Source organism: Odontomachus brunneus, unplaced genomic scaffold (genome assembly GCF_010583005.1).
Source record: "Odontomachus brunneus isolate Ranch 3 - 2012 unplaced genomic scaffold, Obru_v1 Obru_scaffold_060, whole genome shotgun sequence".
NCBI classification, from domain to species: Eukaryota; Metazoa; Arthropoda; class Insecta; order Hymenoptera; family Formicidae; genus Odontomachus; species Odontomachus brunneus.
This window is the reverse complement of record NW_022639510.1, coordinates 114719-133119: the sequence shown is the minus strand read 5'-3', so window position 1 is coordinate 133119 and position 18401 is coordinate 114719. Positions and strand designations below refer to the sequence as shown.

Below are 18401 nucleotides of genomic sequence, written 5' to 3'. Positions count from 1 at the left end.
AGAGAGAGAGAGAGAGAGAGAGAGAGAGAGAGAGAGAGGAAGAGGGAGAGAAAGTACAAAATTAAAAGCGATCTAAATTTCCCGAAAACATAGTCGATCGCACGAAGAACCGCGAGCTCGTTGCCTATTATAAATGTACTTCGGAGGTTCCTTAGAGTTACATTTCCGGAAATGCACGAATAGCGATGAGAGACGCGTGTGTCTAGTGAAAAAATATCATCCGGGACCTCTCGTCCTCCTCTCTGTCCCCTTGCTTTCTTCTTTCTACTTCGTCCCGTTTGCTTTTGCCTTCTCCTCACACGGACGTATGTATGTATGTATGTATGTATGTACAACGGAGTAACGACGAAGTCCCGGGTCCAAATCAGGGTGCACCCGCGCGAGATTAAGGAAGACGCTTCCAGGCGACTTTTTGATTTACAAACGGAAGCTCTAGGTTCTCTGTCTACACGAGACATCATCTCTCGGGGAGTGGAAGTGCTGCGGGTTAAAGGCGCGTCGGAAGATCTCCGGTTGTACGGTCTCTCGAGTTCTTTTTTCCTTTTCTTTTTTTTTTTTTTTGCAAACCGGAGGATACTCAAGTCCGGACGAATCGATCCTCCCGAGAGGGCGATCGCGTTCAGAAGGAGGAAAAAGCACTCGAACGATTGTGCTCGAACGCGGCGCGACCCGCCCCGCAGCAATTCTCGACAAACTGCTTAGAATTACTGACGCGCTCGATACTTTTTGCAATCACGCTCGCATACTTCGCCTTTCCGGCCATTATCCGACTTGCTAACAACAGTCCTCGGTCAGTCCCTTGATCAGGAGCTTCTTCTTTTGACGCTGTGTACAAAATTTTCCTCGAAAAAAAAGGGCTCGTATGCGCGCGCGTGTGCGCGTTAACGCAGGGAGAGCGCTTTTAGGAGTATTTATCTTAAGTTTTGATGAGAGATACCTTAATTAAGCCGTGTGTACGTGTGTGAGTGTATGTGTGTGTGCCACCGCGCTTGCAAATTTGACCGTCGGATCACAGTTTCGATAGAGATAGTGACGTAATCAAAATAGAGGCTTTTCTCAAAAATATGTTTTATGAGAGATATTCATTGAGAATGTGTCGTCGAGGATAGTTTGTATTATCGCTATCGGTCGCCGAGACGAGTTTTCGTTCAGTATAAGCCTTCGAGTATATCTTTCCTCATATGTTATTCCGCGGCGATAATTAGAGCCCTCTTGTTCGATTCGGGAGTATTGTTCTCAAAAAATCGTAACCAGTGGACAATAAGACAATGAGAGCCAAGTGCTGATCTAACGAGCATATACATAAATACATATATACGTGTGTGTGCTCTAATTATATATAATATACACATATTATCAATATATCATATATTAAATATAATTTGTTTAATATATATAGGATATCCTGCGAAGAAACTTCTATAACGTATCCTAGAGAACATTCTAAGCAAAAATGTTCATGTACACTATTCGTCGTCAATTCGGCTCGAGATATAAAGAATTTCATCAACATTGCAACAGAGACAAAAAATATCAGACATTTATAATTTTCATATAAATAAATAAATATATATATATATATATATATATATATATATATATATATATAATTCTCTTAATTATATCAATTGTTCAAAATCTCCAAATCTTTTCTGTTTGCAAACATGCTGCTACTCGTATCATAGACCGCTGCCAATTAATTTCACCAAATTCAATGCGAATTAAGTCTTTTATATCTCGACTACTAAGTCGAATTGATACACTATAGTGATTTATAATACATATGTGTAACTTTTTGGTTCAGAACGACCTCTAGAAAATATAGAAGTTTGTCGATTTCCTCGCGGGACACCCTGTATGTCAAATGTACACGCAGATATAGATTGCACATTGAGACGTTTCGACGGTTACTGCGGTCATTTTCACGAACCTGCGTGTGCATCTTTTTTTATGTGTACATTAGACCGGTACTTGACTCTTATTGTCTATTTGTATTTTTAGATTTTAATTAAAGAGCTTCAGAATCATTCAATTGAAGTATTAATCTCTCTTTCTTTTTATAATGGTGGCATTTATACGCCCTTATTATGTCTGCTTGTGGATTGAACGTTTGATATTAGGTACACTTACTCTGCCGTGTACATGGATGCGACTTGTAATTGTATAAGAAACTTCATCGACTCTACAATACACAATAAAAACAGGGAAACGAACTCCATACTCACATAAGTAATTATTAACGTTATGTATATGGCGTGTGAAATATGTACTGTACACCTGAGGGATAGAGCTCGCGAAAATCGTTCGTTTGGCGAATAGTGCGGGGATATGAAGGACTCGTGGAAGAGTACAGCGAAATTCGCAGTGCCCGCGATGTGTCAATTGTCATAAAAGAAGGAAAATCAAACTGCCACGGTTCGGTCGAATTTTCGGGATGTGTCGTGTGAAGAGTAACATAACTAAAATATAACGTGCAGGAAAAAAATGCAAGGTATACAAATGAATTATTAAATATACTTGTTAGACATTCGAGTGCGGAAAGATTTTTCTCTTCTGAACAGAGCTGATTATACAGAATCGACGGGTCGACGAGTGGGGAGAAATCAGGGATACTCTGGAAAACAACCCCTGCACGTGGACGCGCGTGAAATAAGGATTAGTAACTACATATAAAGTGCACGCGCCGCACGACAACACACATCGCAGATAATTCTCTACTTTACACGAGAATACAAGGTGATTGTGAAACGTACGAAAGTCGCTTTTATTGTCACCCTATACGTCATTAGTCTCTAAGATCCGTAAATCATTCTGTCGAGAATGAGGTGTAACGACTGTAGCAATACTGTCTACGCATTAGAAACGACCTATCCGCGTTTATTCTAGCGAATATACACAATACTGACGTAATGTTTCCTGTTCTAAATAAAACTATCTATTAGGATGAGGGTTTCTCTTTTCAAGTGGACGCTTACGGAGGGAGAAAAAAGAAAATTCGAGAGAGTCCGACGTTGCTTCCGCAAAAGAAGTGCGAAATAACGACATCAATGATCCTTTAGTGTTATCACTGTGTTCCGATCAACAACGCAAAATTCGTTTCGCTGTCTGCAACGAGATACAGAAATTCCCCTTCGCAAAACGCGAAAGGAGAGAACAAAGTATTGCCGTTCTGTGATAAAACTTACGAGATGCTGCGTTATGTGCTGACTATGATGCGTACTTTAACTTAGGTGTATCTAACCGGTGACTCGTGCCAGTTACGGCTGTTGATAACGCATTAATCGTCACGGTATCACTTGTTTCTTCACGATCGACCCCGTGCCTCGTTGTGCAGAGTCAGAGTTTGTGTGAGTTGAATTCTCGGTAGCTTTCACGCGCAGTTTCGTTTCACGAAAGTGCCAAGCGATGATGAAGATACAAAGTGGCGACAAATGCGCTTCAACTGGTTCTCGGAGTCACGGCTTAGATAATGCTAGCCTAATCCCGTGTGTAAAAGACCGGCCGATCTTACGGGAACGAGAAATTCATCATAAGCTTTCTATTCTAATCGAAAATACTGTAACAGGTATTATGATCATATAAAAGTAAAATTATATGATTGTGTACCTTTATTTTACATGTTGCGATTAGTAAAACAAAGAAATCCCCAATTTCGGATTCCGTATAAGACCTCGAGCGAGCTCACTGACGATCGCGTAGAATTGACTTGGTGTCGCATATTGACGAGTATAATTGCGTATCTCATAGTACCCTCTCTCCCTCCCCCCCCCCGCGTGAGTACATACAATAAATCTATCTCTCTTGTGTACAAAAAGAATTGCCTCGGACATCCTCAAGTCGCGTTCGTCTGGCTCTTTTGCGCGCACAATTTCAAATAAAACCTCCTCTAAAATTATACGGAAAAAAAGGAAAAAAAAAAACGAGAAAGGGACACAGTGTTCTACACGATATTTCACTCGTTAAGAAGTAAAGGTGGTTGCTGGTAAAGGTGCAAAAAGAATTAAATAACGATAAAAAGAAATGTGGTCTGAATAACGCGGAAACGGTTGCACAAAATCTACCTCTATCGGTGCTCGAAAGGGAGCATGTCCAAATAATAACTTCAAAAGCGATATGTCGGATTTGTTCTGACATTACCGCACACTGCAAGCCACCAATCGTAGGTGTATGGAGCCGTTTGATGTACAAACTATCTGTTTGGTGATTCCCGGTACTTAAAAGTAGCGACGGTGCGGAATCGCTTTAACAAGTGGGGATATAAAAATTAATATATGTGTGTATACGTATGCGCGTATATGTATATATGTGGTGTGTGTACATAAACACATATACGTATATCCACATTAATATGTATAGATAATATCTAGTCGGCTACTTGTCGTTATAAACTAGCAACTATGCTTTAATTGATATATTTATATATAGCTCACGGTCTCTTAAAATTATAAAACAGATAGCCTACCCAACGATATTCGTTCATTATTATTGCAGCTTCAGCGAGTTGTAGGTATTTTGATACTTAAAAAATACCCATATTCGTGTTGTCGTTATCGCAGTCGCTGTCGTCATCTCGGTAATGCAACGCTTTTCTATTCCCGAATGACTGGACGGAAGAGGGCTCGCACTGATCGTTCCGCTTCGCGCTTCTCCCCAAGGCGCTATTCGAAATTCTCCGTTCATCGGACTGTCAACGCATGTCGCGTGCACCTGTTCACAGATGAGATAATTGCGATCGAAATGAAATGAGAATTCTAACAAGATAAACTTTTCGAGGCTTATTCCCCCACTTTGACATCGAGAAAGGGCCGAGGTTTGGGCATTGTCGTTTCTTTCGTTTTCTCTCTCGCTTTACGACTGGAAGAGTGCAACGTATATCTCAGCGAGTCAGCGCTGTTAGACGAGTCCCCTCCCACCTCATTTGGGGCATGCGCATTGAATGCGACATGAATGCGACATCAGTAGAGTACGTAATTCGATTGTTTGAAGGTGTTGTGCGCGTGGCCCCTGTTTGGATCTTTCTAAAAAGTTATTTACAAATTTGAGAAAAGTTGATAAGAATCACCACAGAATCGATTTACTTATCCTCTAGCGACACTCGGGAAAATTTGTCTGCTGAACAAGGCAGACTCGCGTCTCAAAATTCATACGAGAATAGTGGACAGCCTTTCTTATTCATGTTTTGATCGCGTCATTTCTGTACTTTCTGATACTTTCGATGCGCATGCGCGAAATGGGAATTCATCTAACAATACTGCTTCGAGAGTAATCATTGAAATACTCAATATTTCATACTTGTACTCAAAAACACACGCCGCCGCAATTCGTCATTATTACACATGACAGAAAGTACACTTTGTCGGTCTAATAGTAAAATCTTTTGCAACTATTGCACACGTCGCGATATATCGTCAGCCAGGATGTTTCAGCAAACTCGTTTACACGAACAAAATCGATGATTACAAATAAGAAAGAATTAAGATTGCATGTCCCTGTATACAGTAATTAACGTACTGAAATACAATATAGTATATAATATAGTATATAATATACTATAATAGATATTAATTATACACCGAAAATTCGTTAATTAATGTATATGGGACTTGCCGCAAGACGATCCAATTCCCCGTCCACACACTTTCCGCGAATGGCAAAATATATAAAGTAGATACATTTCTCTATTATCTCACAAGAGATTTTCGTTGATCTTGGCGGTTGGGAGGCTTCCGATTATCTTACGAGCCGAACTCTTCCGGGGACACACATTCCACGAAATTTTCCCACTCGCGTAACGTCGCAGAGTTTTTCCATTTAATTTTTCACCTTTTTATTCTGTTCCTCTTATACCTTTATCCATCTTAAATCCAAGTTATTTACCGAATAGTCATCATATACTCTTCCACAGAAACGGAGTCGTCGCACACGAAAAAAAAAAAAGATAAAGAGATGCGCCACTCGATCACTTCTCAGACACACTCTCTCTTCGGACACAGTTTGTACCTAACTGTATCATACATTCATACGTGATTTTTGCTCTTCTTGAGTGATTAATATTTGTTTAGAAAAGGGTTAAAAAAGTTAACCTCTTTACCAGCTCCTGAAAAGTATTCTCTAGCTGAATCATTTAGGCTCTGGGAAGGCCACCTGACACTTGTAGACCTCTTCGAGCATCACTGCCTGACCTTGGCCTTGGCTGACGGTGACGGGAGTGGCCGCGTTTACAACAACTACCTGGCCTGGCTGCGCCTGTTGCGGTTGTTGTTGTTGTTGTTGCTGTTGCTGCTGCTGACTACTCGCATTAGCCTGTTGTGCGTTAGTCGCATTATTCGTGGTCTGGTTCCGCGCCGTTTGCCCGTACTTTTCGTGGATCGCACGGTGACGTTTCAACGCGAAACGATCGGAAAATCCTATCTCGCAAATATCACACCTGAAAGAACGAGATGTATCTCACGCATAATGAATGGAGAACTGTGCGATAAAAATTGACATGGGTAATTTAAAAAAAAGGAAAAAAAAAAAGAAAAGAAGTAGAACTTGCTATGGCAAGATCTCTCACCTATGTGGCTTTTCACCGGTGTGGACCTTCGCATGATTTTTGAGATGCGTGGCTTGATTGAAGGCGGAACCGCAGATATTACACCTATACGGTTTCTCGCCGGTGTGAATTCTTCTATGATTCCACAGCGTCGAATGTCTGGCGAACGTCTTTTCGCAGACCTCACATTGGTACGGTCGCTCCCCGGAATGGATTCTCTCGTGATTTTTCAAGTGTGGACTTTGTGAAAACTGCATTCCACAAACGTTACACTTAAACGGCTTCTCTCCGGTATGAACTCGTCCGTGATTCTTCAGGTAGGCGGCTATAGAGGGATAAGCGACAAAAAGGGATTTCAGATTGTGAATTACGAGTTCGCTCTCATCGGTTGGTCATTATGCACAGAAACTGATATATCTCGTAATTTGTCTCGCGGCGACTTGTCCGTCTCGCTTGCTTACCCTTCGCGAATGCTAAGCCACATACTTCGCATTTGAATGGCTTATCTCCCGTATGAAGTCTCTTATGGGACCAGAGCGAAGAATATCGAGAAAATGTGCCGTCACAGACGTTACAATGAAACGGTTTCTCCGCCTGATTCTGACTGTTTTGCTTGCCGCCTGAAATTGAAAGGATAAACAAGATTTTAGTTTTCCTCGAAGGGCCAGTTCTACAAAAATGATATATGCTCGTAGTTGTTTTACGGAAGAAATTCTATAAACGCGATATACAGTGGATTCTTTTTTGTTTCATGGCATTTTAATATCTGCTTTCTCTTAATACATCCGAAAGAGGGATAATGTACACACGAAACATGAAGTTATGAAATGAAATGGTAATAATTATAAATGTACGATCAATTAACGTTTGTGTAAAGCAATTCGACCATGCATTATCATAAAAGTTAGTGCACTATGAGAAAAATCTGGACGCCACAAGCGATATAAAACTCTGCGGCTTTGTCTCTATCGCGTGACTGATTCCGCGCGTGAAACTTGGCGAAATAATTTCTAATGGGCTGTATATCATGAAATAAAGAGAAAGAACTGTGAACGGCTAAGCGGAAATTCAACAACAACTTGTTTTATGTACAGAGAACATTGTAAAATCCGATGATTTATAGATTTATAAAACTGTCCCTTAGGGGAGATTTTATTCTGTGCGATTGTCCTTAAGTTTAGATGTCGACAGTTCTACTAAAGACGAAGGAAAAGAAAATAACAGCAAAGCAGGGTATAATCACAACCAATTTAACAACTTGACACAATTTAGCAAGAATACTTAAGTAATAATAGGAAAAGGGGGAGCATAGTATAACATATATTCCATCTACAAAAATGCATGCAAGCGAGAATATCGAGGTAACATTAATAGAGATTCAAGATATCAAATTTTCCAAATTTTTCGAGTGTGTCCCTAGTCGACACACGTCGAAAATCAAACGTTCTGACTGTAACATTAATATCGCTTAAACGTCGATATGTGAGAATCTGTAATTCACAAAGTAGTATTAATTTTAATCGTTCATTGCGTAAAAAAAAAAAAAAGAAAAAAAAGATGTATCGGCGCTTATGCGTATCGCCGTAAGCAATAATGGAACTGCACAAATGTGGAACGTTTCGCGGAGAATACACTTGAACTGTCACCATCCAAAACAGACACGATATTACTGAGACTAATCGAAAAACAGGTCCCATACTTGTCTGTTGACGATAATTTATATCCGACTTACTTCCTATGATGATGCGGCCTGTAGCCTTGCAACCGCCACACTTTGCGAGGGAATTGATTCCGGAATTTTTTTCGTCGTGTTTACCTACCATACATCACCCGATGTACGATCATGATATAGCAATGATATGTATGAGGGATGTGGAAAGGGACGACAAACGTTTGAACAAAATGTTGCTGGTAATACGCGCATGCAGTCCACGTACATCGAACACAAGTAAGAAACACGTAAGTGCGAAGCGCTTGTATTTATTCGCGAGAAGAAACAACGTCGCGCTTTATCAGCAACATCTTTCTGCGGGCCTAATCAGCAGTATCGAATGATACTCAATCGAAATAACGATCGAAATGCGATACTCACCTATAAAAATAATCCCTGTGCCGTTGCACTTGTGACATTTGGTGACACTGGTGACACCCCTTCGTTTCACAGGATGGTGACCAGGTTTGATAGCTACGCAAACGAATGGATATTGTTTTTCTCTCTTTGAATAGATATCGTGTCCGCGCGATTGCGGATACATCGCAATGAAGCAGGGTGTTAAGACAGCTAGAGCAAACTCCGCGAAAACGATCCACACACAGAAAGATACATACTGTATTCGAGTGAACGTCGTTTCAAGTATTCCACGACTTTATGTATCCGCAAATCTATCGCAAGTCCATCATAAGCATAAAATTTGCTCAAAATGTATCTTGAATTTCAGTGAGCTTAGCCTTTTAATGAATAACATTAAATTAAAGTAAAAATTTCGTTTGCTCACCACATAGTCGAGCCAACTTTTTCTTCAATAAGATTTCATTATATTTTTGCAAAGAGAATAAATTCTTCTTTTGAGTACATGACAAGGAACTTTTCTAAAATTTGCGACAAATATATATTTAGGACTGTTATCAAGAAACTATTTTCTTGTTGAAGATAATCCATTACTCAAAAGGAAAGTAAATCGATTCTCTTAAGCAGTAGAATGATATTTTTCTGTGTGTAAACTCGATATTGATGCTTGCGATACTGGAGACAGAACGATTACTGTACGCGTGTGCGCTATGAGAATTATATGACAAGGAACTGCAAGGTAATAAACGTCAACTGAATCCTCTGTTCTCGCGCATTCCATCGAATCTATCGCGTATTACCGAGCACTGCGTGACTACGGCCTGAAATTAATTGCTTAAGGAACGTACTCTTTTTAATTTTAGTCGGGTGATGTTCGCACGGGTCCTCACTGCCACAATCTTCACATATTTGCACCTTAGGTTTCTGATGCATATTTGTTTTATGACTTTTTAATTCTCCCGGTAATGCAAAGCACGCCCCACAAACGTCACAAGTGTACGGTCTGTCCGGTGTAGTTGCGACAGTCACTGTCGTCGGCGTTTGTACCACAACCTGCTGCTGCGGCTGCTGCAGATTGCTGGGCGTCGAGTTGTGAATCCGTTTGTGGTGGGTCAGCAGGCTCATGTGGCCGAAGACCAGCCCGCAAATGTCACACTTGAAGGTCGCATTGGTAGCAGCGGCAATGCTCATCTGGTTTAATATTGTGTTATAACCGACAGGTTGCACATCGAAACGATAACAAGCCTTGTCGTCGGCAGCGATCGCACTGATTGTGCTCACCGCGTTTGTCTGAACCTTTTGTAGCATGTTGACGTTGTAGTAGAAAGAAGGGAAACCATCAGCGGTCCCGGACTGCTGCTGCTGAGACTTGTCCTCCTTCTTGTCCGTCACATATATCTGCTGAGACTGTTGCTGCTGCGACTGCTGACCCTGCGCAGCCTGCTGCTGCTGGATTTGCTGAGGGTCAAACATTGCTGCTTGCTGCTGCAGAAAGACATCATTCAGCAAAGTTAATTAAGAGAAGATGAGCAAGTTTGTCGGTATTGTTAATTAGGTCTGTTCTCAGCCGAACCAGCTTGCACTTTTTATTTTTGGAATGAAACAATCAAGTGCGTAACCTAAAGTCTGTTCTTTTTAGTTCAATTAGACTGTATTTTTTGCCTCAAAAGTATACAACTTAACATTGAAGGAAAAAGAAACAAAATGCCAGTGCAGCATTAGTTCAACTAAAAACAGGATTTGCATATATGGATTATTAAAATATTGTATTAACATTCTACACCTGCAATTTGGCTTTTATTGCTCCCAAATGTTTGTTACTTAAAAAGAATAGGCTTCTAGTGTTGAAAGAAAAAGGAGCAAAGTTTTAATACAACATTACTTCAGCTACAAAACAGAATTTATATATATGAATTATTAAAATATTGTATTTGCACTCCTAATATTGCAATTTGACTCTTATTATTCTTACATATTTGTTATTTAAAAAGAACATAGCTTCTAGCGTAAGAAAGAAAAGGAACAAAATTTAGGTGCTACACTAATTCAGCTTAAAAGAACAGGATTCACATATATGGATTATTAAAACATTGTATTAATACCCCTGATACTGCAATTTGACTCCTATTGTTCCTAAATAATTGTTATTTAAAAATAAGTCTCTAACATTGAAGGAAAAAGTGAATGGAGTTTCAATGCAGTACTAATTCTGATAAATAGAACATGATTCACATATATGGATCATTCAATATTGTGTTAACCCTTAAGACTGCAATTTGGCTCTTATTGCTTTCAAACGTTTGTTACTTAAAAAGAACAAGTCTATAGCATTGAACGAAGAAATAAATGTAGTTTCAGTGCAATACTGGTTCAACTAAAGAGTACAGGTCTATCGTTATGCGTCGAATTGGTATCGATTGGTATCGATCGAGATACTGCTGCTTTCATATCAAGGGAGATCAATGCCATTCGATAGAGACTGATGTGTCAATTCGGCGGTGCCGAATTATTATTTTTCGTTCTAGGGTTTTGAGAGAACCCTTAGTCGCGCTAAGTCCTTATTCACAAAAAAAAAAAACAACTTCTTGTATCTAACGTTTATCAGAAGATAATAAATAAACGTACCTGTCTCTGGTCTGCGTAACTGGAATTGCTCTGCTCTGTCTGAGTAAAACTATTAGATTGCTCCGTTTGAGTAAACATGGAACACTTCAATGGCTGCTCAATCGTTTGACTCTGTCAATTAGAAAACTTCATCAGGAGATACTATAATGGATCTGTTCTCATTTGAAAGACTTCCTGAATCGGTGCACATTGGTGCAATAAGTCAGAGTGAAACAAAATATACTTGCTTCACCCTAACTTACTGCACCGATGTGCACCAACTCAGGAAGTTGTTCAAGAAAGAACAAGCCTGATATCAGTGGTACTGAGAGAAAGAGAGAGAACGAGAGACAGAGAGAGAGCAATAATAGGTCTGTTCTTTTTCAAAGAACTTCCTGAACCAGTGTACACTGGTGTATACTGGTGTAAAAAGTTGGAGTGAAACAAGTATATTTTGTTTCGTTCCAGCTTGTTGCACTAGCGTACACCAGTTCAGAGAGCTCTTCCAAAAGGAGCACATCTAGTGTCGCAGCAAATCTGCCCAGTGCAATTAAAAACTAAACCCCCTTCCTCCTAATAGTGAAATATCGACGAAACCGTAAGATCGGTCGAGACAACTTATTTAAACGTTACCACCTATAGAACATACGTTCTTTGCTTGCCTCACGCGCGGCGCATACCTGCTGTATCTGATCAGGACGGGCTGTGTTCAACCACACCACGTTGTTGCCATTTGATTCTAGGGCCATTGATGTGTCGCCTTTGACCCTGTAACAATCAATAGATGATTGTTACGAACTCGACAAGCATCACGTAGCAGACGCGCCGCGTGAGCAGTGATACTCTCTCTCTGACAGGTAGACCGGGCGGATGTACACAAATCTACAGACAACGAGTGTTTCCCGACGCGAGAGACGCACCGGTTCGCACGATCGCGAGCATGAGATCAACGCAGGGCGGGAAAGCGGCGCGCTTCGCAGCCGCGAGAAGGGAAAGAGATCCGCGACAGCCTGACGGGAGTCCGACCGTACACGCTCGTTCGCGGGCGCGCGCGAAAGCGGACGTATATATAAACATACTCACACGTGATGGCTGTGCACGCAGCGGGCTTACACGTCTGGCTGCCGAGCGGCCGATAATCCTCTAGTTGCCATGACGGCGGCGCGAAGTGCCGCGCAGCAGCCCAGCGCGCGCGCGACGCTGCGTCTACGATGATGATGTCGGGCTCGTGGAGATCGTGCGCGGCGCTCTGGACCTCACCGTCGGCATACGTTGGCGCGCGCGCGCGCCTTATCCAGCATCCGCGACGAAGAACGATGGAGGAAGGTGGAGGAGGAGAAGATGGAGGTAGAAAAGGAGGAGGAGGAGGAGTATAGAGAGCAGCGTGGAAGGAAGTGGAGGAGGAACGTGTGCTCCTCGTGCCGTGGACGAGCGCGCGACGCTTTCGTAGTCGGTGAAGCACGGTCGCTTGGGGCCGTGGTCTCTCGCGAGAAATCAATGGCGTTCGATTTTGGCGAGAGCGCTCTTCGATTCGCGCGACACTCTCTCTCTCTTGTTACCTCCCGGTGCCGAGTTCGGCCGGTGGCGGTGGCGGCGGCGTTTGCGGATCGCGTTAACCGACACTGAAATCGCGACGGGTCGTTGCTCTCTCTCTCTCTCTCACTTGCCTCGTATCTGTTCGTTCCGCCTTCTCTCTCGTCGGGCCGGCACGCGCGCTCTACACGGCTTGCGGGCGCGCGCACAGTCACGTTCGCGGAATCACACGCTTGTCAACGGGCAGCGTTGGCCCGCGCAAATCATGGTCGGCTGCGTGGAGCGGCGCGGTGGCGGTTGGCGGCAGCGGCGGCGGCGGTGGCGGCGGCTGTAGGTGCGAAGCGCGCGGACCGTCGCCGTTCCTCGTCGCGTACGTGGTCCTCTGTCTTTCTCCCTCCTGTTCGCCCTCTCACTCCCTCCGTCTACGTTCGTCGCACGCTCTCTCGCTCTCTGCCCGCCTCGACGGCGGCGGCATAAAACTTGCCGACGCGGATCCTCGCGGCCGGGCACTGCTGCGCGAGAAGACGCCTCACTGTGGACACTGGGTAGGCCGAGAACGCGAGATGGCGGACGGCACGACGAGTCAACAAACGTACACGGTGGTGGCCATTACACGCGGGACGAGGATAACAATGGGCGACACGGAACGCGCGCTGCCCCCCGAAGCTGCTGTCTCTCTCCGAAGCGTTTTACGGGCGGCTGCCGGGGACGCAGCCGTTGGCTTCGCCAAGGTCACAGCACGATGACGCTCGCGCGCCGTGACGCGCCCTCCTATTGGTCCATCGCACAGCCGTGAACATTGTGCCTTGGCTACGCTCACACTGCGCGCTAACGTCTTTTTCGAGTACGCCTCTGCCCGTTACACTTTTTCTACTCTCCTTGAGTTCGCCGTTTTTCTCTCCTTCCGCTTTGGCTAGAGCAGAAATCGCGAAGGCACGAATGATGTGCGAACGAAATACACTCGACTCGGATACATTTTGGACTGGGAACTGTTTTATTCGCGCTTTCTGCAGGTAGGTGTTGTTAGAGGTAAAAAAAGTGCTACACGGTTTCTTTTCGATGTCTTTTGGAATGGGTGATTGATTGGGCGCGTTCAGCGGAAAAAGTGCTCAGTGAGCAATCAGCGATTATTGGTTCTTATTGTTAGATCCTTAGATCTAGAATTACATTGGCTGCATTCAGCAGACTCAACAGTTGCACAACAGTTGAGTAATTTGTCAATGTAATTGGTCTAGATTTAGGGATCTAACAGTAAGAACCAATAATCGCTGAGTGCTCACTGAGCGCTTTTTCTACTGAATGCGCCCATTGACGAATTGCTCAACTGTTGTGCAACTGTTGAGTTTGCTGAACGCACCCAATGTAATTGGTCTAGATTTAGGGATCTAACAGTAAGAACCAATAATCGCTGAGTGCTCACTGAGCGCTTTTTCCGCTAAACGCGTTCGTTGTGTATTAATACAACATGGTAAAAATTACAAAAATAAGCAAATTTATTAAATATTGATCAATAAAATTGTGAATATTCGAGTAAATTCGTTTATTTTTGTAATTTTGATCAAGTTGTTAGTACACAACTAATCCCTTGAAATTCGAATGGACTAAAGCTAAGACTCCATACATGCCATGAGCTCCGGCAAAATGCTGCGGTGACGAATCAGAAATCAAGCTCATGCTGGAGCTTGCCGCAGCCCAGCCTGCGCCTGGCTTCTGATTGGTCACCGCAGCATTTTGCCGGAGCTCACCGCATATATGGAGTCTTATGGCTCTTGCACACAGGACGCAGTAATGCTTGCCGCGCGGCGAAAGTTCGTACGACAGCCAATCAATATGCTGCTTTCCGTAATAACCTTCTAGCTCTTACGGAAAAACAACATATTGATTGGCTGTCGCGCGGACTTTTGCCGCGCGGCAAGCATTACCGTGTCCTGTTTGCAGGAGCCATAAGACCTGGTTGCACCAATATTGGTCACATTCAGTGGAGAAAACTGCTCCGTTACCGCTCCGTAGCGAAAGTCTCTGATTGGTACGTCTGTTAAAGGTTTAAAAGAATACTCCAATCATAAACATTCACTACAGAGCGGTAGCGGAACAGTTTTCTCCTCTGAACGTGACCATTATTTCGGTTTTAAGCGAAACCACAGATGTATATACTAAACTAGATTGCTAACAAGGGCTTTGAACGTGTGTCGTGTAAGGTTTCTGGTTGCATGCGAGAAAATGCCGGCGGTCTATATTAAACTAGATGTTTATATTAAACTAGATTGTTAACAGGCTATCTAAAAGCATGTAAGGTTTATGTTCGATAGAGTTTCCGGTGCATGCGAGAAAATGGCCGCTACCGCCACATATTTTTTACGCCATATATTCCACTATTAATCATAAAATTCTTTTGTTGAAAATGAGCAGAGCAAATAACGTCCAATATCATTTATTTTTTTGTTACGACATTTTTTTATACAATAAGATGCTGGCATTTTTGGTTTTACGACAGTAATTTAATGGACACGCTGACTCACATTGTATGTGTAAGTACTCACACAAGTGATACGTCACACACACAACGTCACACACACACACACACCACTGAAATATATACTACCTGGAATGCGCGCTGCCTCTTGAGACATGCGGGATGAGAGAGAGGTTCCTTGTTTCTTTTCTTTGTCTGGTTCATAGTATAGTCGAGAGTGAGGAGAATGTTATACAGTCCAAGTTAAAAGTTAGAGCTAATATGAAAAGCAGTGACCACGGAATGGCAGTGACTTACAGGGGGTAATAACTCCCGTCTGGTAAGTGGCACTACCTACACCTACCGCCCTCTGAGATTGTCTCCGGAAGTGGCCGAACTAAACGGGTGACGTCACGCGGAGTGGGGATGCGCGCCAATAGAAGTATGAATAGCACGCACAGACAGACGTTATAGAGAGCAATAGCAAGCAACTTATGCACGTATGGCACGTATACAGTTGTGTGCATGCATATATGCACATATATAAATGTATATCTTTTACTATTTTCATAAGATTATGAGAATTAAAAAATGAAAGAATCAAATAATATGAGGTATCCGGTAACTCTCGCGATGTTAATAAAGATATGATATTTTATATTAATATGATATAAGGTTAATATTATATATATACACTTATAATGTAGTATTGTTAGTATACTATATATATGGCATGCATGTGTGCGTGTGAATGTGTGTGATGTATATGCGTACGGTGTGCGTGCGTGTGATGTGTCTGTATATGTATGTGTGTGTGTGTGGTGCACGCGCGCGTGATGAGTGTATATGTGTGGATGTGTGTATGTGTGTATGCTACTGTATAAGTATTGTAGGCTAGTTGCTACTTCTACGATTTAGCTAATTGTTTTAGTACTATTACTACATTATTACTAATCTACAATGATTAGTAATAAGATAATATATATATTTATAGCTTTATATTAGTGCTCGCTGTTGCTCGCTGTTGTTCGCTGTTGCTCGCAGTTGCTCGCTATTGCTCGCTAAAACGTTTCAAGAACGTCTGCCTATGCGCGCCAGTTCATATTCATTGGCGCGTATCTCCACTCTGCATGACGTCACCTGTTTAGTTCGCCCACATCCGGAGACAATTTCAGAGGACACCACTAAAAACGGGATCCAATTTTTACAAGAATGAGTTTGTACCCCCTGGTGACTTAGGCTGCGTTCCGAAATTCACTGCCAGTACTAAAATTCTATAGTAACATGAACTATAGATTTTCGGGAGCGGTGCACTTGGACGGGTGTATATCAGTTAGACACGGGGCAATTGGACACAGTCCAATTACAAGTCGCTGTTCCAAGGGACCCTACAAATGTCTCTAATCACACGGTGCTGTGATTGGCTGTGTCCAAATGCACCGTGTCCAAGTGCACCGCTCCCTTCAGCTTATGTTTAAAAATCAGCCGACTTAGCTTTGGTTCAGACTGTACTAGACAAAGATATCGCTGTCGAGACTTACAAGCATGCTCTCTCTCATCCCGCAACACTCAAGAGGTAGCGTGCGTTCCAGGTAGTATATATTTCAGTGTACACACAGGACCGCCGCCATTTTCTCGCAACCGGAAACCTTACACGACACACGTTCGAAGCCTTTGTTAGTAATCTAGTTTAGTATAGACATCTGTACGTGTCACTTGTGTGAGTACTTACAACGTACAATATGAGTCAGCGTGACCATTAAATTATTGTTGTAAAACCAAAAATGCTAACATCTTATTGCACCAAAAGATGTCGCAATAAAAAAATAGATGCACGGAAAAAAAGATTTGGTTGAATTAACCAAATATCTGGTCGAATATAAACGATCCAGAAATTCCGATTAAAGTAACCCCAATTCTGTTTAAGTCAACAAAAAATTTTGTTAAATAAAAAATTTGTTTGATTTCATATTCGATCAGATATTTGGTCAATTCAACTAAACCTTTTTTTCCGTGTAGTATTGAACGTTATTTGCTCTACTTATTTTCAACAAAAGAATTTTTTTACTAAACGTAGCCCATATAGCACAGATCTTGCAGCAACATTGCGGCAACACTGCTGCAACTTTTAACATTGCTGAAAGATCTGTACTGTATGGGAGTGAAAATATATGGTGGTAGCGGCCATTTTCTCGCATGCACCGGAAACTCTATCAGACACAAACCGTTATATGCTTTTAGTTATATGCTGTTAGCAATTTAGTTTAGTATATAGTAGACATCTGAACGAAACTTAAACATATATCTATCTTTATCCTTCTTTCTAAATAAATAAAGACAGACATATATTTAAGTCTCGCTTAAAACCAAAATAACGTTGGTGTAACCGGGCCTAAAATATTAGAGGTTGAGAAGCTCTTATACTGAACACTCACACACACTCTTTTATTAATAAAAGTGTTTTTAAGTGCGGCTTATAAGCCTTCTAATTGATTATAAGCTTCTTTTAAAGACACTTTTACCGGTAAAAGATAGTTGAAAATAAAAATATAAAGCCTGGTTATATCATCCAAGTGATAAACTAATTGATAATTAAAACATGTGTGTCTTCATTTGTTTTGAAGGAAAAATAAAGATAGACATACGATTTAACCGTTAACTTACCATTCGATTGGTGTAATCGAACCTAATGTCTATATCAGATTACGGATTGAGGATTGTAAATCGGATCAGTCGGGTAAAATAAGATCAAGATTTCGATTATCCGATTGGCCAACCCTCAATTCGTAGTCCGATAGGAAAATAAGAATAGCAGATGAGAAATTCCTTCCTTCCTTCAATATGTGGCTTTCAATAATTAAATACCTCAATGCCAAAGATGAGAAATTTAAATCTAAGGAATCGATTAATTTCGTTCTTGGTAACCTTGGCCCTATTGGTCAAGTGTCGATTTTTAGTCCGCAATCCTCAATTTCCAATGCAGGCTTTAGTCAGCGGGATGATCACGAGATTCTCACTTGCTTTGAAATTCAGCGAATTGAAACGTCTCGCAATCCCTTCTAACTACTGGTTATACCTTTGCAGCATTATATTGCGTTTAAATTGATCTGGCATCATAATTCCCATGTTCAGGTGAATGAAGTTTTAAGAGGATAGCTCCAAGTAATTGCGAAGTTGACCGACAGATGGAGCTACTGTTCGAATAGCCC

At 42.0% G+C, this 18401-nt stretch overlaps 1 protein-coding gene across 10 annotated transcripts; it reads right to left on the bottom strand.

Moving 5' to 3' along the window:
• Positions 1-546: 546 nt before the first annotated feature.
• LOC116846038 (zinc finger protein 665-like) lies at positions 547-13417 on the bottom strand. 10 transcript variants are annotated; one of them, XM_032819367.1, is made up of 10 exons: positions 12291-12943; positions 11888-11975; positions 11229-11339; positions 9885-10088; positions 9452-9794; positions 8628-8720; positions 8268-8351; positions 6997-7155; positions 6557-6860; positions 547-6427 (listed from the first exon to the last, which is right to left on the bottom strand). In XM_032819367.1, exons 2-10 carry the CDS (start codon positions 11954-11956, stop codon positions 6121-6123), a joined length of 1674 nt encoding a protein of 557 aa, XP_032675258.1. In that variant the 5' UTR covers positions 11957-11975; positions 12291-12943; the 3' UTR covers positions 547-6120. The 10 variants fall into 10 exon arrangements, with proteins under 10 accessions (XP_032675258.1, XP_032675254.1, XP_032675253.1 ...); XM_032819363.1 differs by having other exon boundaries at positions 9452-10088; positions 12875-13417; XM_032819362.1 differs by having other exon boundaries at positions 9452-10088.
• Between the last annotated feature and the right edge of the window lie 4984 nt (positions 13418-18401).